At 46.9% G+C, this 26,064-nt stretch overlaps 1 protein-coding gene across 6 annotated transcripts in view; it reads left to right on the top strand.

Moving 5' to 3' along the window:
- Positions 1–26,064, top strand: part of LOC139264534 (tyrosine-protein phosphatase non-receptor type 3-like) — a 418,869-nt gene that overhangs the window by 208,062 nt on the left and 184,743 nt on the right. For all 6 annotated transcript variants that reach the window (XM_070881143.1, XM_070881141.1, XM_070881142.1 and 3 more), the window contains one exon: positions 3,127–3,309. In XM_070881143.1, coding sequence (XP_070737244.1) covers positions 3,127–3,309 — 183 coding nt within the window. The remainder of the gene's footprint in view (positions 1–3,126; positions 3,310–26,064) is intronic.

Raw genomic sequence — 26,064 nt, 5'->3', positions numbered from 1 at the left:
CAGCACCTCAATATCCTCACCAATCTGCTGGAGCACAGTTCGGTGGGGTGGGATGACACCGGAAGATCCCCGGTAGACTGTGGTGGACCCAGCTGCGATGGCAGCAGTCAGAGCTCATGTGGCATCCAGCTGAGACTGCATGAGAGCAGACACAGTCTCGATGCCACCAGAGACAACAGCAGTAAAACACTCCGTGGCCTGTTGCTGAAAGTGCATGACAGCATTCTGAGCGTCTAGGCCAGCGGCCAACCTCTCCAATATAGCACTGAGACGTTGGTTCCCTTCCGCCTGTGTTGCAACGGCAGCTGCCACATCGCCCATGACGCACATCATCACAGCTGGATCCGACTGGTCACTCTGGGAGTCCACTGCACACTGGACTCCCAGAGTGTGTGTAGAGCTATCCGCAATGTGGGAAGCAGGCTCCTCCACACTCCTGATCACTTGCGAGAAGCTCTCGGGCACCCTTACCAATGCCCCTAACATCTGCAAATGCATGGCCTGCACTCTTTTTTTCAAAAGCCGCCACATCGAGGGGATCATCTAAGTCCTCTCCAGCAGAACTCGCATGCGGACTCTCCCTCTGGAGAGCTGGCACCCGAGGTTCCCTTTGCCCTTTGCTGGGTGATGCACTGAGCCTACTAGGCCCTGGTGTATCACCCAGTGCAAATTCCTCTCCTAAATTTAACTGCAACAAATGCGTACTCCCAGTGTCTGAGCAGGCGCATGGGAATATAGGAAGCAGTGACGCGGTGCTCGCAGCAGTGTCCCCCTCCATCGCCCTCATCGGACATGGCATCAATCTTTCCACTGGCTCAAGGCTCTCTGCCTGATTCTGGCTCACACTCTGGGTATCATCTGCAATCATAAATGGCACGGGCTCCGTGAGGGTGAGGTAGCGCATTGCACCATCCAGCAAGCAACTTGCACATGTTCATCACCAATTGACTGGTAGACATTTGCACATTCAGGGAGAGATGGCATTAAAGGAAGGTCTTCACTTACAGATGCTACCCTCAACAGGATCCACACTGCCTGCAGCCACAGGGAAGGCAACATGTCTGCCCACTAGCCAATACACCCACTTCTCCATGTCAGTGAGCTGCTGGATAGCGGCCTCGCCCCCACCATTCCTCTCTCGCTCCAAAACATTATGTGACACCTTGGCCTGCAAAGCAAAGAAGGGTTGGTGAGTAACAGCGTAATAACACATTGGCAATTAGTGCGACTGTTGGTCCATTACATGCAAGTGTAACTCTCAAATGAAAGGGACCCTCAATTGTGAGTGTGCACTCATAGATATAGATGCTCAGTACTCAAATAATGCTTCATTGACTGTGTAGTGAAGGTGGAAAACAAGAGTAGGTGAAGAAGAGGCTCAGAGATGGAAAATCAGGAGTTGGGGGAACGTACTCACTTTCACCATTTGGCGCCATTGGGTGGTAATGCGGTCATGAACTGAGATGCTCGACAGCTATCTCTCTCCAGGCATTCACAAACACCACGCGGTTTGGTCTTCCTGAGTCCGGATACAGTACCAGCCTACTGCCCTCCACAGCTTGGACGAGGGTTTCAATTTCTGCATTAGTCATTCCATCAGAAGCACCAAAGACAAACTCAATGCTTAGGACCTAGCTGCAAAACTTGCCCTTTAAGAAAGGCAGGGAGCAGCTGCCTCGTCATCACTCAATGGGCTGAATTTTTCGGCCTAATCGATCAGTCAACCCCCACACCGCTACAAAGAGCCCATTCCCGCCACCAACACCACCCCACTCATTTTTTTGCTCAAACTCACGAATTTCGCTCTAATGTTCGCACCATCCATTGGGGCGGTACAGGTTGAGCGTCCATAATCCGGAACTTTCGGGACTGAGGCCGTTCTGGATTCTGGGTTTTTCCAGATTTTGGATTTGTTGTCCGATGTCATGAATCCGGAAACACCCGAGCCCAGGTTCGGGGGCCGGGGAGGAGGGAATTCTCGCCGAAGAACTGTTCGGACTGTCCGGCTCCACCAAGGAGGTTGTCAGGCGGGCCCCACCGAGGTTGCTGTCGGGCGGGCTGGCTCCGCCGAGGAGCGGGCCGGCAAGGAGGCCCCGAGGTAAGGGTGGCGAGTCCCTGAGGTCAACTGGTCCGGATTCCGGAACATTTTACGGATTCCAGATGACCCTGCCATGGATCGTTTCGGAATATTCTGGAACTCCGGATTTTGGACGGTGCACCTGTAATGCACACAAAATCGGTAGGTGCACCCCATTTCGGGCGGAGGGCAATTTCAGCCCCTTAGTTTAACTAGCTGATACGTGTTTCCTATTGTGATTGGTTTCCACAGACATACCACTAGGTGCGGTGAACTTATTGGGAACGTGCCTTCTCAGTATTGTTAGTAGTCGTATTTAAATACATTTATTATAATGGTTGTTTCAAGCTGCATTTGTCCTAAATTATGCATTCAAATAAACATTATATAGTTTTATGTAGAAAATATGACACACAATAATTCAATATTTTTGTTCCATTGAAGGGGAGTGCATCCTGGCAGACCCCGCAAAGTGGGAGTGAAGTCATAAATTAACATGGCAATGGATCAGAGTAAAGTCATAAATTGCCATGGCAATGGGTCAGAGAGCAGTCTTAAATTACCATGGCGACAAGCCAGAGTGAAGTCGTGAATTTCCATGACAATGGGCCAGAATGAAGTCTTAAATTTCCATGGCAGTTGCGGGTGTCTGTCAGAGGGCCAGGAGATCTGGCAAAGAGTGGGCACCAAAGTGTTTGCCGGGTGTCTCTTCCCTCCCCAGGAACATCTAAGAGCTACTTGAAGGAGGCTGTGTTTAAATCTTTTTCCAAAAGAAATTGTAGGGTCTGGCCTGTACACTTAGGAGAACCTCACTTCCTCCATTTGGTGGCCTGGTACACGTGGTTTCAACAGGCATACTGGCCACTGATCCTATCCTTGGTGACTCAAGTCAGAGACACAGGAATTCTTGTGTTCTTTTTCTATCTAAATATTAAATACAATATATCAGAAATGTTGACGTACTTAGAATAAATGTAGTTGTGTAGAGTTATGATATCAAGTGATTTGCTTCAACTAATAAAAGTTTCACCACTTTGTATTACCAATAGGCCAAGTCCAAGATTAAGACATGATGCTCAAAAACCACGGCATTCTTCCGTAGATAACCTTGCCTCTGAGATGGCATATATCACAGAGAGTGAAGAGGTGTTTTATAACTACAAGGTGAACATTCCAGCCATTGCAAATAAAAATGATACGGATTCCTGCCCAAAACGTGCTTCGCACAGCTGGTATGTGATTAAGGAGTTTGATTAAATGGTACAAGATTAGATATTTATTTAGAAATGGGGAAACCATACATTGCAGGGTTATGATATATTTTTCCTCATAGAAATATGTGCGGATGATCTGCCAGTCTTTAATATTTTAAGCATCAGGATGATTTTTTTATACTTTTTGTAACCAACCATGGAACGCCTTCAACCCAAATAAGGAGCTTCAATTTCATCTTTATACATTCTCATCACAATGGGCCTTTTTGGTTTCACTGTTGGAACAAATTCTCCTCCAATAGTTCTTTCTCCAAAATAATCCACTTTTGGATTTTCTGAACATTTGAGGTGACCTTTTCATTCGGAGTCAATTCCAGTCCAGATGGCTTTGTAACCTGCAGGATCTTTCATGCTTAGATTCTCAAGCGCTATAGTGATCCGACTTCCATGCTGTTGACAAAACACAACAGCTGCTGGAGTCGTCTCATCTAGTGAGGCTCCTGTATCATAATTCATTTTATACTTCAGAGTGTAAACATGCAGAGGATTTATTTCCATCGGCAACCATCATGGCATTTCTAAGGATTGATAGTATCTTCTCAACAGCATAGAAACATAGAAAATAGGTGCAGGAGTAGGCCCTTCGAGCCTGCACCACCATTCAATTAGATCATGGCTGATCATTCACCTCAGTACCCCTTTCCTGCTTTCTCTCCATACCCCTTGATCCCTTTATCCGTAAGGGCCATATTCAACTCCCTCTTGAATATTTCCAACGAACTGGAATCAACAACTCTCTGTGGTAGAGAATTCCACAGGTTAACAACTCTCTGAGTGAAGAAGTTTCTCCTCATCTCGGTCCTAAAAGGCTTACCCCTTATCCTTAGACTGTGACCCCTGTTTCTGGACTCCCCCAACATCGGAAACATTCTTCCTGCATCTAACCTGTCCCATCCCGTCAGAATTTTATATGTTTCTATGAGATCCCCTCTCATCCTTCTAAACTCCAGTGAATACAGGCCCAGTCGATCCAGTCTCTCCTCATATGTCAGTCCTGCCATCCCGGGAATCAGTCTGGTGAACCTTCGCTGCACTCCCTCAATAGCAAGAACGTCCTTCCTCAGATTAGGAGACCAAAACTGCACACAATATTCCAGGTGAGGCCTCACCAAGGCCCTGTACAACTGCAATATGACTTCCCTGCTCCTATACTCAAATCCCCTAGCTATGAAGGCCAACATGCCATTTGCCTTCTTCACCGCCTGCTGCACCTGCATGCCAACTTTCAATGACTGATGTACCATGACACCCAGGTCACGTTGCACCTCCCCTTTTCCTAATCTGCCACTATTCAGATAATATTCTGCCTTTGTGTTTTTGCCCCAAAGTGGATACCCTCACATTTATCCACATTATACTGCATTTACCATGCATTTGCCCACTCACCTAACCTGTCCAAGTCACCCTGCAGCCTCTTAGCATCCTCCTCACAGCTCACACCGCCACCCAGCTTAGTGTCATCTGCAAACTTGGAGATATTACAGTCAATTCCTTCATCTAAATCATTAATGCATATTGTAAATAGCTGGGGTCCCAGCACTGAGCCCTGCGGCACCCCACAGTCATTGGCTGCCATTCTGAAATGGACCCGTTTATCCCGACTCTCTGCTTCCTGTCTGCCAACCAGTTCTTTATCCACATCAATACATTACCCCCAATAAAATGTGCTTTAATTTTGCACACCAATCTTTTGTGAGGGACCTTGTCAAAAACCTTTTGAAAGTCCAAATACACCACATCTACTGGTTCTCCCTTGTCCACTCTGCTAGTTACATCCTCAAAAAAATTCTAGAAGATTTGTCAAGCATGATTTCCCTTTCATAAATCCATGCTGACTTGGACCGATCGTGTCACTGCTTTCCAAATGCGCTGCTATTTCATCCTTAATAATTGATTCCAGCATTTTCCCCATTAATGTCAGGCTAACCGGTCTATAATTACCCATTTTCTCTCTCCCTCCTTTTAAATGCATCCCAGGGTATTAAAAGAGATGGCGGAAGTTATAGCAGATGCATTCATTATAATCTACCAAAATTCTCTGGATTTTGGGGAGGTACCAGCGGATTGGAAAGCAGCTAATGTAATGCCTCTGTTTAAAAAAGGGGGCAGACAAAAGGCAGGTAACAATAGGCCGGTTAGTTTAACATCTGTAGTGGGGGAAATGCTTGAAGCTATCATTAAGGAAGAAATAGCGGGACATCTAGATAGGAATAGTGCAATCAAACAGATGCAACATGGATTCATGAAGGGGAAATCATGTTTAACTAATTTACTGGAAATCTTTGAGGATATAACGAGCATGGTGGATAGAGGTGTACCGATGGATGTGGTGTATTTAGATTTCCAAAAGGCATTCGATAAGGTGCCACACAAAAGGTTACTGCAGAAGATAAAGGTACGCGGGATCAGAGGAAATGTATTAGCATGGATAGAGAATTGGCTGGCTAACAGAAAGCAGAGAGTCGGGATAAATGGATTATTTTCAGGTTGGAAATCGGTGGTTAGTGGTGTGCCACAGGGATCGGTGCTGGGACCACAACTGTTTACATTATACATAGATGACCTGGAAGAGGGGACAGAGTGTAGTGTAACAAAATTTGCAGATGACACAAAGATTAGTGGGAAAAGCGGGTTGTGTAGAGGACACAGAGGCTGCAAAGAGATTTAGATAGGTTAAGCGAATGGGCTAAGGTTTGGCAGATGGAATACAATGTCGGAAAATGTGAGGTCATCCACCTTGGGAAAAAAAAACAGTAAAAGGGAATATTATTTGAATGGGGAGGAATTACAACATGCTGCGGTGCAGAGGGACCTGGGGGTCCTTGTGCATGAATCCCAAAAAGTTAGTTTGCAGGTGCAGCAGGTAATCAGGAATGCGAATGGAATGTTGGCCTTCATTGCGAGAGGGATGGAGTACAAAAGCAGGGAAGTCTTGCTGCAACTGTACAAGGTATTGGTGATGTGCAGTTTTGGTCACCTTACTCAAGGAAGGATATACTAGCTTTGGAGGGGGTACAGAGACGATTCACTAGGCTGATTCCGGAGATGAGGGGGTTACCTTATGATGATAGATCGAGTAGACTGGGTCTTTACTTGCTGGAGTTCAGAAGGATGAGGGGTGATCTTATAGAAACACTTAAAATAATGAAAGGGATAGACAAGATAAGAGGCAGAGAGGTTGTTTCCACTGGTCGGGGAGACTAGAACTAGGGGGCACAGCCTCAAAACACAGGGGAGCCAATTTAAAACCGAGTTGAGCACGAATTTCTTCTCCCAGAGGGTTGTGAATCTGTGAAATTCTCTGCCCAAGGAAGCAGTTGAGGCTAGCTCATGGAATGTATTCAAATCACAGATAGATAGATTTTTAACCAATAAGGGAATTGAGGGTTACGGGGAGAGGGCGGGTAAGTGGAGCTGAGTCCACGACCAGATCAGCCATGATCTTATTGAATGGCGGAGCAGGCTCGAGGGGCTAGATGGCCTACTCCTGTTCCTAATTCTTATGTTCTTATTTTTTCTCCCAGTCCTCAGGTTTGCTGCTTTTTCTAGCCAATTTATATGCCTCTTCCTTGGATTTATCACTATCCTTAATTTCCCTTGTTAGCCACAGTTGAGCCACCTTTCCCGTTTTATTTTTACTCCAGACAGGGATGTACAATTGCTGAAGTTCATTCATGTGATCTTTAAATGTTTGCCATTGCCTATCCACAGTCATCCCTTTAAGTATCATTCGCCAGTCTGTTCTAGCCAATTAACGTCTTTCACAATCGAAGTTACCTTTCCTTAAGTTTAGGACCCTAGTCTCTGAATTAACTGTGTCACTCTCCATCTTAATAAAGAATTCTACCATATTACGGTCTCTCTTCTTCAAGGGGCCTCGCACAACAAGCTTGCTAATTAGTCCTTTCTCATTACACGTCACCCAGTCTAGGATGGCCAGCCCTCTAGTTGGTTCCTCGACATATTGGTCTAGAAAACCATCCCTAATACACTCCAGGAAATCCTTCTCCATCGTATTGCTACCAGTTTGGTTAATCCCATTCTATATGTAGATTAAAGTCGCCCATGATAACTTCTGTACCTTTATTGGACGCATCCCTAATTTCTTGTTTGATGCTCTCCCCAACCTCACTTCTACTGTTTGGTGGTCTGTACACAACTCCCACTCGCGTTTTCTGCCCTTTGGTATTCCGCAGCTCTACCCATACAGATTTCACATCATCCAAGCTAATGTCCTTCCTTACTATTGCATTAATTTCTTTCTTAACCAGCAACGCTACCCCACCTCCTTTTCTTTTCTGTCTATCCTTCCTGAATGTTGAATACCCCTGCATGTTGAGTTCCCAGTCTTGGTCACCCTGGAGCCATGTCTCCGTAATCCCAATTATATCATATTCGTTAATAGCTGCCTGCGCAGTTAATTCGTCCACCTTATTACGAATACTCCTCGCATTGAGGCACAGAGCCTTCAGGCTTGTCTTTTTAACACACTTGGCCACTTTAGAATTTTGCTGTAATGTAGCCCTTTTTTATTTTTGCCTTGGGTTTCTCTACCCTCCACTTTTACTTTTCTTCTTTCTATCTTTTGCTTCTGCCCCCATTCTACTTCCCTCTGACTCCCTGCATAGGTTCCCATCCCCCTGCCATATTAGTTTAACCCCTCCCCAACAGCAGCAGCATCTTCAATGGGGATTGGAGGAATGTTCTCGTTATCAGCTGTGATGATCTCCTTTTAAATTCTGCTTGTAGTCGAGAGGAAACCATCTTCTTTGTGTTTCCCAATTTCTCCAGAATGCAACCAGCCCCTTTCTAGGGCTTCTTGAGTCTATTCCTTCATGTGAAGAGAAGAATGAGAATGAAGATAGGACCCGAGAGGCAATTTTTTTTAGGAAGCTTTTGAAATGAGGAAGAATAAAGTAGCAAAGCAAAATCGTTCAGAAAGTAGTAAGTACTGGATGAAAGATTAGCTTTTAAAGTAGAAGGAACAATGAACAAGCACTAAACCAGCGTCAGAGGAATATTGTAGAGCTATTAATGTAAACAAATCCTTCTTCACAGGTACTGTGCCCCTACCTTTCATAGAATCATAGAAATTTACAGCATGGAAGGAGGCTATTTCAGCCATCATGTCCACACAGGCCGACAAAGAACTATCCAGCCTCATCCCACTCTCCAGTTCTTGGTCTGTAGTTCTGTAGGTTACGGCACTTCAAGTGCTTTTTAAATGTGGTTAGGGTTTTTGCCTCTACCGTCTTTTCAGACAGTGAATTCCAGACCCCCACCACCATCTGGGTGGAGAAATTTCCCCTCGAATCCCCTCTAAACCGCCTACCAATTACTTTAAATCTATGCCCCCTGGTTGTGGACCCCTCTGCTAAGGGAAATAGGTCCTTCCTATCCACTCTAACTAGGCCCCTCATAATTTTATACACTCAATAAGGTCTCCCCTCAGCCTCCTCTATTCCAAAGAAAACAAACTCAGCCTATCCAATTGTTCCTCATGGCTAAAATTCTCTGGTGCAGGCAACATCCTGGTAAATCTCCTCCGTACCCTCTTTCGTGCAATCGCATATTTCCTGTAATGTGGTGACCAGAACTGCATGCAGTACTCTAGCTGTGGCCGAACTAATGTTTTATACAGTTCAAGCATAACCTCCCTGCTCTTGTACTCCATGCCTCGGCTAATAAAGGCAAGTATTCCGTATGCCTTCTTAACCACCTTATCTACCTGGCCTGTTACTTTCAGGGATCTGTGGACTTGCACTCTCGGGTCCCTTTGTTCCTCTACACTTCTCAGCGTCCTACCATTTAATGTGTATTCCCTTGCCTTGTTAGCCCTCTCCAAATCCATTATCTCATTTCAGGATTAAATTCCATTTGCCACTGTTCTGCCCAGATGACCAGCTCATTGATATCTTCCTGCAGTCTACAGCTTTCTTCATTTTGAACCACACAGTTGATTTTAGTATCATCTGCAAACCCCTTAATCATGCTCCCTTGATTCAAGTCTAGATCATTGATGTATACCACAAAAAGCAAAGAACCTAGTAATGAGCCCTGCAGAACCCCATTGGAAAAAGTCTTCCAGTCACAAAAAAACACCCATCAACTCTTTGTTTCCTGCCTTTCAGCCAATTTTACATCCAAATTGCCACTTTTTCCTGGATCCCATGTGCTTTTACTTTTGTGACCAGTCTGCCATGTGGGACCTGATCAAAAGCCTTGCTAAAATCCATATACACTACATCAAACACACTATCCTCGTCGATCCTCCTTGTTACCACCTCAAAAAATTCAATCAAGTTAATCAGATATGACCTTCCCTTAACAAATCCATGCTGACTATCCCTGCTTAATCCGTGTCTTTCTAAATGAAAATTTATTAAGTCCCTCAATTTTTTCCAGTAATTTTCCCACCACTGGAGGTTAGGCTGACTGGCCTGTAATTACTTGGTCTATCCCTTTATCCCTTTTTAAACAAAGGTACAACGTTAGCAGTCCTCTGGCACCACACCCGTAACCAGAGAGGATTGGAAAATGATGGTCAGAGCCTTTGCTATTTCCTCTTTTGCTTCTCTTAACAGCCTGGGATACATTTCATCCGGACCTGGGGATTTATCCACTTTCAAAGCTACTAAGCCCCTTAATACTTCCTCTCTCTCAAATGTTCAATTCAAACCCCCTGCCTGGCTACTGTCTCGGTCTGACCTAGATTATTTGCAATCTCGGCGTCCAAATAGACCCTTAGCTGAGCTTCCGATTCCATATTTTTTCCATCACCAAGATCACGTACTTCCACATTCGGAATATCGCCCTCCAAAGCTCCTGCCTCAGCCCCACCGCTACTGAAACCCTCATCTATGCTTTTGTAACCTCCAGATTCGATATTCCAATGCTGTCTTGGCTGGCCTCCCATCTTCAACCTGCCATAAACTTGACTCTGCTGTCAGTTTTGTAACCCACACCAAATCCTGTTCACTTATCATCACTGTGCTCGCTGATCTCCATTGACTCCTGGTCCACCAAGCCTCTATATTAAAATCCTCATCCTTGTGTTCAAATCCCTCCACAGCTTCACTGCTCCCTGTATCTAATCACCTCCAGCCCTACACTCTGCCAAGAACTGTGTGTTTCTTCAACTTTGGACTCTTTTGTGTAGCTGCCGCTACCTTTGCCACACCACTGGCCCCCGTGCTTTCAGCCATCTATGCCTAAGCTCTAATTCACTCCTTTAAGACCCTCCTTAAAACTTACCTCTTTGACCAAGCTTTTAAACACCTGTCCTAATATGTCCTCCATTGGCTCAGTGTCAATTTTTGTCATACTGCATTTCTGTGAAGCATGTTGGGAAAATTCCTACTTAAAGACACGATATAAATACAAGTAGTTGTGATTGTGTGCTACATAAATGTATGTTATTGCATTGTTGCTGGTACTGCACGCTACGTTGTGATGCATGTCAAGAACCCATGTTAAGTTGTGTAAATTTTGTTACTTTGTATTGGTAAACCTTTTTTCCATATACTACCAGACTTCCCATGGTATTGCTCACGGTGTGTTGGAGGTTTTGTAAAGAAATATTACCAGAAATACTGCCTTATTATGTTTTGAGACCAACGAGGAAGGAAGCTGTACTAGATCTTGTGCTGGGTGATGAATCGGGGCAAATGGTACATGTTTAAGTGGGAGAATATTTGGGATACAATGATCATTATCATTAGGTTTAGAGTCATTGTGGAAAGAGACAAAGAACAAGCAAAAGTGAAGAGATTCAACTGGAATGCGGCAAATTTCAGTGAGTTGAAAAGGGATCTGGTTGTGGTGGACAAGAAACAAAGATTGACAGGTAAAACAATAAATGGGCGATAGGAGGCCTTCAAACAGGAGATAGTTCGTGTACAGACTAAAGACGTTACCATGAGAGGGGAAAGGAAGGGTATCCAAAACTTGAGCTCAATGGATCACTGAGATTAAAGATGTTGTCTATCTGTAAAGCATGCACTCCCATGTTCCGCCATCAGGGAGTGCATCCCCTGAAGTTCCAAGGGATCTCAGCATCCCTTGGGAGCACTGTATATAAGCCGGCCCCTAAGGCCTGTTCCTCACTCTGGAATGTCTTAATAAAGACTTGCGGTCACTGTTACTTTAACCTCCCTGTGTGCAGTCTCATCTGTGTCAGGAACACAACAACTGGCGACGAATATACAAATCCAACGCAAAGATGCAGCAAACTGTGGGCATCCTGGAGAAGTTCTCGGAGGGTGAGGACTGGGAAGCCTATGTCGAACGGCTAGACCAGTACTTTGTAGCCATCGAGCTGGACGGAGAAGGAAGCGCTGCAAAAAGGAAAGCGGTCCTCCTCATGGTCTACGGGGCACCGACCTACAGCCTCATGAAGAATCCTCTGGCTCCGGTGAAACCCACAGATAAGTCGTATGAGGAGCTGTGTACACTGGTTCGGGAGCATCTTAACCCTAGGGAGAGCGTGCTGATGGCGAGGTATCGGTTCTACACGTGCCAACGATCTGAAGGTCAGGAAGTGGCGAGCTATGTTGCCGAGCTCAGGCGACTTGCAGGACAATGTGAGTTTGATGGCTACCTGGAGCAAATGCTCAGAGACTTTTATGTACTGGGCATTGGCCACGAGATTATCCTACGAAAACTTTTGACTGTAGAGACACCAATCCTCAGTAAGGCCATTGCGACAGCACAGGCGTTTATGTCCACCAGTGACAACACCAAACAAATCTCTCAGCACACAAGGGCTAGCAATGTTCATAAATCAACTGGAACTGTGTTTGCGAGCAGAAATGTACAGGGCAGAAACCACGAGTCTGCAACTGCCAGCAGGCCTCAGGTGACCCAGATGACTGAGTCCGCAACAAAGGATGAATGCAAGACAATTCACACCTTGTTGGCATTGTGGAGGCTTCCATTCAAGCCTATTCATGCCGCTTCAAAGGGTATGTTTGCAAGAGCTGTGGAACAATGGGGCACCTCCAACGAGCTTGCAGATGAGCTGCAAGCTCTACAAAACCTGTGAACCACCACATGGCAGAGGAAGATCGGTCCATGGTGGATCAAAGCAATTTAGAGCCTCAGAGAGAGGAGGCAGATGCTGAAGCACACGGGGTGCACACATTTTCGCCGAAATGTCCACCTATAATGCTAAATGTAAAATTGAATGGCTTACCCGTAGCCATGGAACTGGACACTGGCGTAAGCCAATCCATCATGAGTAAAAAGATGTTTGAGAGACTGTGGTGCAACAAGGCACTCAGACCAGTCCTGAGCCCGATCCACACGAAACTGAGAATGTATACCAAAGAGCTTATCGCTGTCCTGAGCAGTGCCATGGTCAAGGTCACCTACGAGGGCACGGTGCAAGAACTGCCACTCTGGATTGTCCCGGGTGATGGCCCCACACTGCTTGGAAGGAGCTTGCTGGGCAAAATCCGCTGGAACTGGGATGACATCCGAGCGCTATCACATGTCGATGAGGCCTCAAGTACCCAGATTCGTAACAAATTTCCTTCCCTTTTTGAGCCAGGCATTGGAAACTTTTCCGGGGTGAAGGTGCGGATCCACTTGGTCTCAGAGGCACGACCCATTCATCACAAGGCGCGAGCGGTACCTCACATGATGAGAGAGAGAGTGGAAATCGAGCTGGACAGGCTGCAATGCGAAGGCATCATCTCCCCAGTGGAATTCAGCGAGTGGGCCAGCCCGATTGTTCCAGTACTCAAAAGTGATGGCACGGTCAGGATTTGCGGCGATTATAAAGTAACTATTAATTGTTTCTCGCTACAGGACCAATACCCGCTACCTAAGGCAGACGACCTATTTGCGACGCTGGCAAGAGGCAAGACGTTCACCAAGCTCGACCTGACTTCGGCCTCCATGACACAGGAGCTGGAGGAGTCTTCGAAGGGCCTCACCTGCATCAACCCGCACAAGGGACTCTTCATCTACAACAGATGCCCGTTTGGAATTCGGTCGGCTGCAGCGATCTTCCCGAGAAACATGGAGAACCTACTCAAGTCGGTACCACGCACGGTGGTTTTTCAGTATGACATATTGGTCAAGGGTCGGGACACCGTCGAGCACCTACAAAACCTGGAGGAGGTCCTCCAGCGACTTGATCGCGTAGGGCTGCAGCTGAAGAGGTCAAAATGCGTCTTCATGACAACAGAAGTTGAGTTTTTGGGGAGAAAGATCACGGCAGACGGCCTCTGCCTTGGCGTCTATCAGGAACGTGTCCAGACCACAGACCGTCATGGAGCTGCGGTCGTTCCTGGGACTCCTCAACTATTTTGGTAACTTCCTACCGGGGTTAAGCACCCTCTTAGAGCCCCTACATGTGTTATTGCGTAAAGGTGAGAACTGGGTATGGGGAAAAAAACCAAGTAATTGCTTTTGAGAAAGCCAGAAACATTTTATGCTCCAACAAGCTGCTTGTATTGTATAACCCGTGTAAAAGACTTGTGCTAGTATGTGACGCGTCGTCGTACGGAGTCGGGTGTGTATTACAACAAACTAACGTTGCGGGGAAGTTGCAACCTGTCGCCTATGCCTCCAGGAGCTTGTCTGAGGCCGAGAGGGCCTACAGCATGATTGAGAAAGAGGCATTAGCGTGTGTGTTCGGGGTAAAGAAAATGCATCAGTACCTGTTTGGCCTCAAATTTGAGCTGGAAACCGATCACAAGCCCCTCACATCCCTGTTCGCTGAAAACAAGGGGATAAATACTCATGCCTCAGCCCGCATACAAAGGTGGGCACTCGCGCTATCAGCGTATAACTATACCATCTGCCACAGGCCAGGCACCGAGAACTGTGCGGATGCTCTCAGTCGACTACCATTGCCCACCACGGGGTTGGGAATGGCGCAGCCTGCAAACTTATTGATGGTGGCGCAGCCCGCAGACTTGTTGATGGTCATGGAAGCGTTTGAAAATGATAAATTACCTGTCATGGTCCGCCAGATTAGGACTTGGACCAGCCAAGATCCTCTGCTGTCCCTAGTAAAAAAAACTGTACTGCATGGGAGCTGGGCCAGCATCCCCGTTCAAATGCAAGAGCTAATCAAGCATGTGGAGGTGCGTCGCTGAGTCAGGAGCAGCGTCGAGGAGGTGCGTGGAGAGGCGTGAGTTCCGGGGTCGGCGAGAGGCCTACAAAAGGCCCAACACGGCGGCAGTCGGGAGCAGCGTGTGGAGGTGCGTCGCTGAGTCGGGAGCAGCGTCGAGGAGGTGCGTGGAGAGGCGTGAGTTCCAGGGTCGGCGAGAGGCCTACAAAACGCCCAACGCGGCGGCAGTTGGGAGCAGCGTGTGGAGGTGCATGGAGAGGCAAGCCGGTGCAGCTATAGGGAGAAGGCAAAAAAGAAGTAGAAAGAAACAGAAAGGTGACGTCACAGCCAAGAGGGTAAGTGATTGGCTGGTGATTGGTGAGTAGTTTTTCTTTTTTCTCTTCTAAAACAGTGAGTAAACTTTAGCATTGTTGTTGCCTATCTAAGGGTTAAGTCATGGCAGGAAAGCTCGGACACGTGATATGCTCCTCCTGTACGATGTGGGAACTCAGGGACGCCTCCAGTGTCCCTGACGACTACGTGTGCGGGAAGTGTATCCGCCTCCAGTTCCTGACAGACCGCGTTGCGGAGTTGGAGCTGAGACTGGATTCACTCTGGAGCATCCACGATGCTGAGAATGACGTGAATAGCACGTTTAGTGAGTTGGTCATACTGCAGGTGAAGGGTCCACAGCCAGCTAGGGAATGGAAGGCCAGCAGGAAGAGCAGTGCAAGGAAGGTAGTGCAGGGGTCCCCTGCGGTCATCCCCCTGCAAAACAGATACACCGTTTTGAGTACTGTTGAGGGGAATGACTCATCAGGGGAGGGCAGCAGCAGCCAAGTTCAAGGCACCGTGGCTGGCTCTGCTGCACAGGAGGGCAGGAAAAAGAGTGGGAGAGCGATAGTGATAGGGGATTCGATTGTAAGGGGAATAGATAGGCGTTTCTGCGGCCGCAACCGAGACTGGTGCAAGGGTCAAGGATGTCTCGTAGCAGGTGCAGGACATTCTAAAAAGGGAGGGTGAACAGCCAGTTGTCGTGGTGCACATTGGTACCAACGATATAGGTAAAAAAAAAGGGATGAGGTCCTACGACATGAATTTAAGGAGCTAGGAGCTAAATTAAAACGTAGGACCTCAAAAGTAGTAATCTCAGGATTGCTACCAGTGCCATGTGCTAATCAGAGTAGGAATCGCAGGATAGCTCAGATGAATACGTGGCTTGAGCAGTGGTGCAGCAGGGAGGGATTCAAATTCCTGGGGCATTGGAACCGGTTCTGGGGGAGGTGGGACCAGTACAAACCGAACGGTCTGCACCTAGGCAGGACCAGAACCAATGTCCTAGGGGGAGTGTTTGCTAGTGCTGTTGGGGAGGAGTTAAACTAATGTGGCAGGGGGGTGGGAACCAATGCAGGGAGACAGAGGGAAACAAAAAGGAGACAGAAGCAAAAGACAGAAAGGAGATGAGTAAAAGTGGAGGGCAGAGAAACCCAAGGCAAAAAACAAAAAGGGCCACTGAATGCAAAGGGGCTGCAGGAGGGGTCAAAACTAAAAATCATGGATTAAAAACTAGTATTAAAACACTCTACCTCAACGCACGCAGCATTCGAAATAATGTAAATGAGTTGACGGCACAAATCATTACAAATGGGTATGATTTGGTGGCCATTACAGAAACGTGGTTGCAGGGTGGCCAAGACTGGGAATTAAACATACAGGGGTATCTGACGATTCGGAAAGATCGACAAGAAGGGAAAGGAGGTGAGGTAGCTCTGTTAATAAAGGATGATATCAGGGCAGTTGTGAGAGATGATATTGGCTCAAATGAACAAAATGTTGAATCATTGTGGGTGGAGATTAGAGATAGTAAGGGGAAAAAGTCACTGGTGGGCGTAGTTTACAGGCCCCCAAATAATAACTTCACGGTGGGGCGGGCAATAATCAAGGAAATAATGGAGGCATGTGAAAAAGGAATGGCAGTAATCTTGGGGGATTTTAACCTACATATCGATTGGTCAACTCAAATCGCACGGGGTAGCCTGGAGGAGGAATTCATAGAATGCATACGGGATTGTTTCTTAGAACAGTATGTTACAGCACCTACAAGGGAGGTGTAATGAGACAGGAATAATAAACGATCTCCGAGTAAAAGATCCTCTCTGAATGAGTGATCACAGTATAGTTGAATTTGTAATACAGATTGAGGGTGAGGAAGTAGTGTCTCAAACGAGCATACCATGCTTAAACAAAGGGGACTACAGTGGGATGAGGGCAGAGTTGGCTAAAGTAGACTGGAAACACAGACTAAACGGTGGCACAATTGAGGAACAGTGGAGGACTTTTAAGGAGCTCTTTCATAGTGCTCAACAAAAATATATTCCAATGAAAAAGAAGGGTGGTAAGAGAAGGGATAACCAGGGAAATTAAGGAGAGTATCAAATTTAAAAACCAATGCGTATAAGGTGGCCAAGGTTAATGGGAAAATAGAAGATTGGGAACATTTTAAACGACAGCAAAGAATGACTAAGAAAGCAATAAAGAAAGGAAAGATAGAGTACGAAGGTAAACTTGCACAAAACATAAAAACGGATAGTAAAAGCTTTTACAGATATATATCCCATGAGGAGAGTGACTAAAGTAAATGTTGGTCCCTTAGAAGATGAGAAGGGGGATTTAATAATGGGAAATTTGGAAATGGCTGAGTCCTTAAACAATTATTTTGCTTCAGTCTTCACAGTGGAAGACACAGAAACCATGTCAGAAATTGCTGGTCACAGGAATGTGGGAAGGGAGGACCTAGAGACAATCACTATTACTAGTGGGGTAGTGCTGGACAGGCTAATGGGACTCAAGGTAGACAAGTCCCCTGGTCCTGATGAAATGCATCCCAGGGTATTAAAAGAGATGGCGGAAGTTATAGCAGATGCATTCGTTATAATCTACCAAAATTCTCTGGACTCTGGGGAGGTACCAGCGGATTGGAAAGCAGCTAATGTAACGCCTCTGTTTAAAAAAGGGGGCAGACAGAAGGCAGGTAACAATAGGCCGGTTAGTTTAACATCTGTAGTGGGGAAAATGCTTGAAGCTATCATTAAGGAAGAAACAGCGGGACATCTAGATAGGAATAGTGCAATCAAGCAGACGCAGCATGGATTCATGAAGGGGAAATCATGTTTAACTAATTTACTGGAATTCTTTTGAGGATATAACGAGCATGGTGGATAGAGGTGTACCGATGGATGTGATGTATTTAGATTTTCAAAAGGCATTCGATAAGGTGCCACACAAAAGATTACTGCAGAAGATAAAGGTACGCGGGGTCAGTGGAAATGTATTAGCATGGATAGAGAATTGGCTGGCTAACAGAAAGCAGAGAGTCGGGATAAATGGGTCTATTTCGGGTTGGAAATCAGTGGTTAGTGGTGTGCCACAGGGATCGGTGCTGGGACCACAACTGTTTACAATATACATAGATGAGCTGGAAGAGGGGACAGAGTGTAGTGTAACAAAATTTGCAGATGACACAAAGATTAGTGGGAAAGCGGGTTGTGTAGAGGACACAGAGAGGCTGCAAAGAGATTTAGATAGGTAAAGCGAATGGGCTAAGGTTTGGCAGATGGAATACAAGGTCGTAAAGTGTGAAGTCATCCACCTTGGGAAAAAAAACAAAAAAAGGGAAAAGTATTTGAATGGGGAGAAATTACAACATGCTGCGGTGCAGAGGGACCTGGGGGTCCTTGTGCATGAATCCCAAAAAGTTAGTTTGTAGGTGCAGCAGGTAATCAGGAAGGCGAATGGAATGTTGGCCTTCATTGCGAGAGGGATGGAGTACAAAAGCAGGGAGGTCCTTCTGCAACTGTATAGGGTATTGGTGAGGCCGCACCTGGAGTACTGCATGCAGTTTTGGTCGCCTTACTTAAGGAAGGATATACTAGCTTTGGAGGGGGTACAGAGACGATTCACGAGGCTGATTCTGGAGATGAGGGGGTTACCTTATGATGATAGATTGAGTAGACTGGGTCTTTACTCGTTGGAGTTCAGAAGGATGAGGGGTGATCTTATAGAAACATTTAAAATAATGAAAAGGATAGACAAGATAGAGGCAGAGAGGTTGTTTCCACTGGTCGGGGAGACGAGAACTAGGGGGCACAGCCTCAAAATACAGGGGAGCCAATTTAAAACTGAGTTGAGAAGGAATTTCTTCTCCCAGAGGGTTGTGAATCTGTGGAATTCTCTGCCCAAGGAAGCAGTTGAGGCTAGCTCATTGAATGTATTCAAGTCACAGATAGATAGATTTTTAACTAATAAGGAAATTAAGGGTTATGGGGAGCGGACGGGTAAGTGGAGCTGAGTCCACGGCCAGATCAGCCATGATCTTGTTGAATGGCGGAGCAGGCTCGAGGGGCTAGATGGCCTACTCCTGTTCCTAATTCTTATGTTCTTATGTTCTTATGTAAGCCGTTTCAGCGGCGAAAGGACGAGCTGTCCAATCTGGCAGACTGCCTGTTGTGGGGTAACTGCGTAGTGCTACCCAAAAAGGGCAGGGAGACGTTCATCTCTGATCTCCACAGCACACAACCGGGTATAGTAATGATGAAAGCGACAGCCAGATCCCACGTGTGGTGGCCTGGTATCAACTCTGACTTAGAGTCCTGTGTATGGCAATGCAGCGTGTGTGCTCAGTTGAGCAACGCACCCAGAGAGGCACCACTAAGTTTGTGGTCCTGGCCCTCCATACCATGGTCGAGGATCTATGTCGACTATGCGGGCCCGTTTCTCGGTAAAATGTTCCTGGTGGTAGTGGATGCTTTTTCAAAATGGATTGAATGTGAAATAATGTCGGGAAGCACCGCCACTGCCACCATTGAAAGCCTGAGGGCCAGGTTTGCCACCCACGGCCTGCCTGACATACTGGTCAGTGACAACGGGTCATGTTTCACCAGTGCCGATTTTAAAGAATTCATGACCCGCAATGGGATAAAACATGTCACCTCGGCTCTGTTTAAACCAACCAGGCAGAGCGGGCAGTACAAACAATCAAACAGAGCCTTAAATGAGTCATAGAAGGCTCACTCCAATCCCGCCTGTCCCGAGTATTGCTCAGCTACCGCACGAGACCCCACTCACTCACAGGGTGCCCCCGGCTGAGCTACTCATGAAATGGACACTTAAAACCAGACTATGCTGGTTCACTCCAACCTGCATGATCAGGTAGAGAGCAGGTGGCAGCAACAAAATGTAAACTATGGACATGGTCCCAATTGGATCGCGGGCACGGTGATAGCTAAAGAAAGGAGTAGGGTGTTTGTAGTCAAACTAGACAATGGACAAATTTGCAGAAAGCACCTGGACCAAACGAGGCTGCGGTTCACAGACTGCCCTGAAAAACCCACAGCAGACACCACCTTTTTCGAGCCCACAACACACACCCAAAGGATCAACGACACCACCTCAGACCAGGAAATCGAACCTATCACGCCCAACAGCCCAGCAAGGCCAGGCTCACCCAACAACCCTGCAGGGCCAACAACATGTCAGCCCAGCAAGGGCACAGCCAACACACCAGAACAGACATTTGTACCGAGATAGTCCACCAGGGAAAGAAAGGCTCCCGACCGCCTCACCTTGTAAATAGTTTTCACCATGACTTTGGGTGGGGAGTGATGTGTATCTGTAAAGCATGCACTCCCATGTTCCGCCACCAGGGAGTGCATCCCCTGAAGTCCCAAGGGATCCCAGCATCCCTTGGGAACACTATATATAAGCTGGCCCCTAAGGCCTGTTCCTCACTCTGGAGTGTCTTAATAAAGACTGAGGTCATTGTTACTTTAACCTCCCTGTGTGCAGTCTAATCTGTGTCAGGAACACAACAAAAAAGAAACAGAAAAAGCAGACTAATGCTAAATATCAGGTTCAAAATATAGTGGAGATCCAAGCAGATTACACACAGTGCAGAGGGGAACTGAAAAAGAAATAGGAGGGGCAAAAAGAGTGTCTGAGAAAAGATTAGCGGATAATATAAAAGGAAACACTAAAGTAATTTATAAACATACAAAGAATAAAAGGATCATCAACGGAAGGGTGGGGCTGATTCAGGACCAACAAGGAAATCTTGTGGAGGCAAAGGGCATGGCTGATGTACTAAATGAGTACTTTGCATCTGTCTTCATGAAGCAAGATGCTGCTAATGCCAGAGTAAAGGAGGAGGTAGTAGAGTAATTGGATAGGATAAAAATAGATAGAGATAGCTAAAAGGTTGCCAGCGCTCAAAGTAGAAAAGTAACCTGGTCGGAATGGGATGCATTCCAGGTTGAGGAGGAATTTCTTCTCTGAGGGTTGTAAATCGGTGGAATTCTCTGCCCCAGAGAGCTGTGGAGGCTGGTCATTGAATATATTTAAGGCGGAGATAGACTTTTGAGCGATAAGGGAATAAAGGGTTATGGGGAGTGGGCAGGGAAGTGGAGCCGAGTCCATGATCAGATCTGTCATGATCTTATTAAATGGTGAAGCAGATTTGAGGGGGCCAAGTGGCCTACTCCTCCTATTTCTTATGTTCTTATGGGAACCCGCATGGGTCCTAGCTAAACCTGCCTTTTCGTGGGACATGTGGAACATTCTTTGTTCCAGTCCAACTCTGGTCCCCTCCCTCACCTCTTTCCGGTAACCCCATAACCCTTTATTCCCTTATTACTCAAAAATCTATCTCTGCCTTAAATATATTCAATGACCAGCCTCCATTGATGACTGTATCGGTGACGTTTCCTGCTCTCGGACTGAACTTGAAAACTTCATTCACTTTACATCAAATTTCCAATCTTCCCTCCTCTTTACATGGTCCATCTCCGACTCTTCTCTTCTCTTCCCTTCACTGGGAATTGACTCCCACGACTATCTGGACTACACTTCCTCCCACCCCGCATCCTGTAAGGCCTCCATTCCATTCTCCCACTTTCTCCCTCTCTGTTGCATCTGCTCTGACGACGCCACCTTTCACACTAGTGTCTCTGACATGTCTTCCTTTTTCCTCAACAGAGGATTCCCCTCCGCCATGGTTAACATGGCCCTCGACCGTGTCCGTTCTATGTCCCGCACCTCTGCTCTCACCTCTTCCCCTCCCTCTCAGAACCATGACAGCGTTCCCCTTGTCCTCACCTTTCACCCCACCAGCCTCCACGTTCAATGGATCATCCTCCGCCATTTCCACCACCTCCAGCGTGATCCCACCACCAATCACATCTTCCCCTCCCCTCCCCTCTCAGCATCCCGAAGGGACCGCTCCCTCTGTGACACCCCGATCTATTCCGCAGTCACCCCAGCAACCCCTCCCCTTCCCACGGCACCCTTCTGTGCAAGTGTAGGAGATGCAACACCTGCCCTTTTACCACATCTCCCTTCCCATTATCCAGGGCCCAAAATACTCCTTCCGGGTGAAACAGCGATTTACTTGTATTTCTTTCAATTTAGTATACTGAATTTGCTGCTCACGATGTGGTCTCCTCTCCATTGGGGAGACCAAGCGTAGATTGGGTGACCGCTTTGCAGAGCACCTCCGTTCAGTCCGCAAGTGTGACCCTGAGCTTCCGGTCGCCTGTCACTTTAATTCTCCGCTCCACTCCCACTCTGACCCCTCTGTCCTCGGTCTCCTACACTGTTCCAATGAAGCTCAATGCAAACTCAAAGAACAGCACTTCATCTTTTGTTTAGGTACTTTACAGCCTTCTAGACTCCATCAAGTTCCGCAATTTCAGAGCGTAACCGCTGCCAATCTTTGGCTCCTCTTCCACCCTCGAGCCTGCTTTTTTTTCCTCCTTGTCTCTAATGGCAGCTGGTCATTATTCTGCCATTCACACCTTACCTTGACTAATGTTTTTCTAACTCCTGGCATTATCATTTCAATTCGGCTTATCATCCCTTTTGTCTCGCTCATCTCTCCTGCCTTCCACCCTATCATAGACCTTCCGTTTTGTTCTTTCTTCCCCTCCCCCTTTCAGTGCTTGTTAAGATTGTGTTCTTTTCGAACACTCTCCAGTTCTGATGAAGGGTCGTTGACCTGAAACGTTAACTCTACTTCCTCTCCACAGATGCTGCCTGACCTGCTGAGATTTCCAGCATTTTCTGTTTTGATTCCAGCATCCGCAGTATTTTGCTTTTTGTATATGTGTTTAGTAGGCTTTGGTTCAGCCATGAAGCTGTCGCTTTCTGCAGCCTGACCTGGTGACCATGTGTTGCCTAAAAGTCATGACGGCTCTAAATTTTTTCGCCACTGGGATGTTCCAGGCTACCGCAGGTGACTTGATTCAGGTCAGCTGTGCACTCCTGCATCAAGCAGGCTATGAACAACATCTTTAGAAGTATCGACCATTTCTTCAACTTTGCCGTGGACAGTAGGAGCCAGCTCTGACAGTCCACAGCAACTGCACTTTTCGAGCAAGACTGATAACTGTGTGGATGGCTCCTTGGCAGTAACTGCTATGCTCTATCTCATCGTAGGCAGTCCCTTGGAACCGAGGAAGATTGCTTCCACTCTTAGCATGAGTTCTTAGGTGGCTGTACAGTCCAATACGAAAACCACAGTCTCTGTCGCAGGTGGGACAGACAGTGGTTGAAGGAAAGGGTGGGCGGGGAGTCTGGTTTGCCGCACGCTCCTTCCGCTGCCTGCGCTTGATTTCTGCATGCTCTCAGCAAGAATACTCTAGCTCAGCGCCCTCCCGGATGCACTTCCTCCACTTAGGTCTTTGGCCAGGGACTCCCAGGTGTCAGTGGGGATGTCGCACTTTATCAGGGAGGCTTTGAGGGTGCCCTTCTAACGTTTCCGCTGCTCACCTTTGGCTCATTTGCCGTGGACGAGTTCCGAGTAGAGTGCTTGCTTAGGGAGTCTTGTGTCTGGCATGCGAACTATGTGGCCTGCCCAGTGGGGCTGATCAAGTGTGGTCAGTGCTTCAATGCTGGGGATGTTGGCCTGGACGAGGACGCTAAAGTTGGTGCGTCTGCCCTCCCAGTGGATTTGTAGGATCTTGCGGAGACATTGTTGGTGGTATTTCTCCAGCGACTTGAGGTGCCTACTGTACACGGTCCACGTCTCTGAGCCATACAGGAGGGTGGGTATTACTATGGCTCTAGACCATGAGCTTGGTGATGGTTTTGAGGGCCTGGTCTTCAAACACTCTTTTCCTCTATCGACATGGCTTATGACACCACTTTGATGTCTGCAGTCTCTCGCTGAACAATACTGTAACAACTACCATGGGAGTGCCCATGCTATTATTGAGCAGGTCTTCAGAACATTAAGCAACACTTCAGCTCCTTGGCCCGGTCAGGAGTGCTGCAATACAGTCCACTGACAGTATTACATATTGTGATGGCATGCTGCATCATGCATAATCTCTGTTGATCGTAGTCAGATCCTGGACATGGAGCAATGTGAAGCCTTGCAGGACTCTTTGGAGGAGGAGCTGGAAGAACAGGTGATCAAACAGCAATTCCGTTGAATTGTATCCCCCGAAACGCACCAATACCATTCAACCTTCGATCTAGCCCAATTCTCACACCCTACCCAAACAAATTAAATCACAGCATGAGGCATACAAACTCCACCTCACAAGGCCCTGCAGCTTTTAATGAACCAAATCTGCATAAATTGACAATAACAAACTTCTGATTTTCTTCAATAAAATGAACAAGTTCTACTGAAATTAAGATTCATCCAAGTGCTGCCCACTAGTGTCTCGTGCTTTTCATAATTCTAGTGCTCTTGCGTTGTGCTGCACCTGTGGCTTCAGCATATTGGCCCCAAGTTTCCACACGCGGCAAAACAGGCGCCCGTCCGAGCTGGGCGCCCGTTTTTCGCGCCGAAAACGGTGCCTAGAAAAAACCGCGCTATTCTCGAGCGCTTTGCAGCTCGATGTCTGCTTGGCGTGGCGCCCAGGGGGCGGAGCCTACCACTCGCGCCGATTTTGTAAGTAGGAGGGGGCGGGTACAATTTAAATGAGTTTTTTTCGTGCCGGCAACCCTGCGCGTGCGCGTTGGAGCGTTCGCGCACGCGTAGTCTGAAGGAAACATTGGCACTCGGCCATTTTAAAAAGTGCTGCAGAAAAAGTGAAAATTTGTTTATTGAACCCTTGCAAAGGCTTGTATTTTAATTTTCTTGATATTTCTGTGTGTGAGGGTGAGGGAGTGCATTCTGTAATTAAAGATAGACTGTGATAAACGGGACACATGCACTTGTTTGAGACTATTCAAATTCTTTGTAGCTGTTCAATTTTTAATATTTTTTAATAAAACCACATTGCCCTTCCATGATCAGCACTGAGGCTTCTTGCAGCTTTCTCCCCCTGCCGTCGGTCAGGCCCGACGGCAAACGGCTGCCTCAAGTAATGAGGCTTCCTGCAGCCTTCTCCCTGCCTCCCCCCCCCACTGCCGTCGGGAATGGCTGCCTCAAGTAATGAGGCTTCCTGCAGCCTTCTCCCTGCCTCCCCCTGCCGTCAGGACCGACCGACGGCAAACTGCTGCCTGAAAGGCCTGCCTGAAGCACTTTCACACAGGTAGGAACATGGTTTATTTAATCTTTTCTTTGCTTAGAAATTTTTATTCAGGTTGGATTTATTTGTATAATATTTGTATAAGTATAACTAAGGATTTATTGTAGAATTTAATGACTTCCCTTCCCTCCCTCTCCCCCCCCCCCCCCCCCACCTCGTTCCGGACACCTAATTTGTAACCTGCGCCTGATTTTTTAATGTGTAGACAAGGTTTTTTCAAGCCTACAAAAATCTTCACTTGCTCCATTCTAAGTTAGTTTGGAGTACGTTTTCACTGTGGAAACTTTCAAATCAGGCATCAGTGGCCAGACACGCTCCATTTTGGAAAAAAATTCTGTTCAAAAGTGAAACTGTTCTACCTGACTAGAACTGCAGAAAACTTAAATGTGGAGAATTCCGATACTCCGTTCTCCACCAGTTGCTCCTAAAAATCAGGAGCAAATCATGTGGAAACTTGGGGCCAATGAGTGGAATGTTGCGGTTGTACTGAAGGCACTCCAATCGTAGCTGTTATTGGTGTCCTTTCCACCACTACCAGCTCCTCATTACCAATGATGTGAACTTCAACCTTGCAGACCGCTCTGACTCGTCATCATTCCTACCGGGGTGCAGATCGCTTGACCAAGTGCGTGCTGAAGTCTTTTGGGCTGGTCGTGCAGGCTTGTTAGGATGGCTTAGCCTAATTCTGCTAAAGGACCTGGAAGTAAAAGAAAGGATGAGAAAATAGCAAATACTGAGCAAATTTTGGGGTGGTGAAGCATTAATGATTTTAGAAGCCCTCAGAAAGCGATGCACAAAGTACAAAGAGAAGAAAACAAATGACAGACCCTGCTGATCTGTCACTGTCACTTTGCTACCTCCGATGCTCCAAACCTATGCCCTGAATGTTACTGCTCTGTTGTACTGAGGACCTGAATGTGAGCAGGCCCTCGGCCTGTTCCTGCTCACTTGGCATTATGTGCCAAATTGTCTCGCAGGACAGAGTGCGTATTAGTGAATGTCCGTTGCTCTTTTTGATTTATATTAATGACCTGGTCTTGGGTATAGACAGCATAATTTCAAAGTTTTCAGATAACACAAAACTCAGAATGTAGTAAACACTGAGGAGGATAGTAA

The sequence above is a fragment of the Pristiophorus japonicus genome, chromosome 5 (assembly GCF_044704955.1).
Source record: "Pristiophorus japonicus isolate sPriJap1 chromosome 5, sPriJap1.hap1, whole genome shotgun sequence".
NCBI classification, from domain to species: Eukaryota; Metazoa; Chordata; class Chondrichthyes; family Pristiophoridae; genus Pristiophorus; species Pristiophorus japonicus.
The sequence above is the reverse complement of the archived record's forward strand: the minus strand, read 5'-3'. Positions and strand labels throughout refer to the sequence as shown.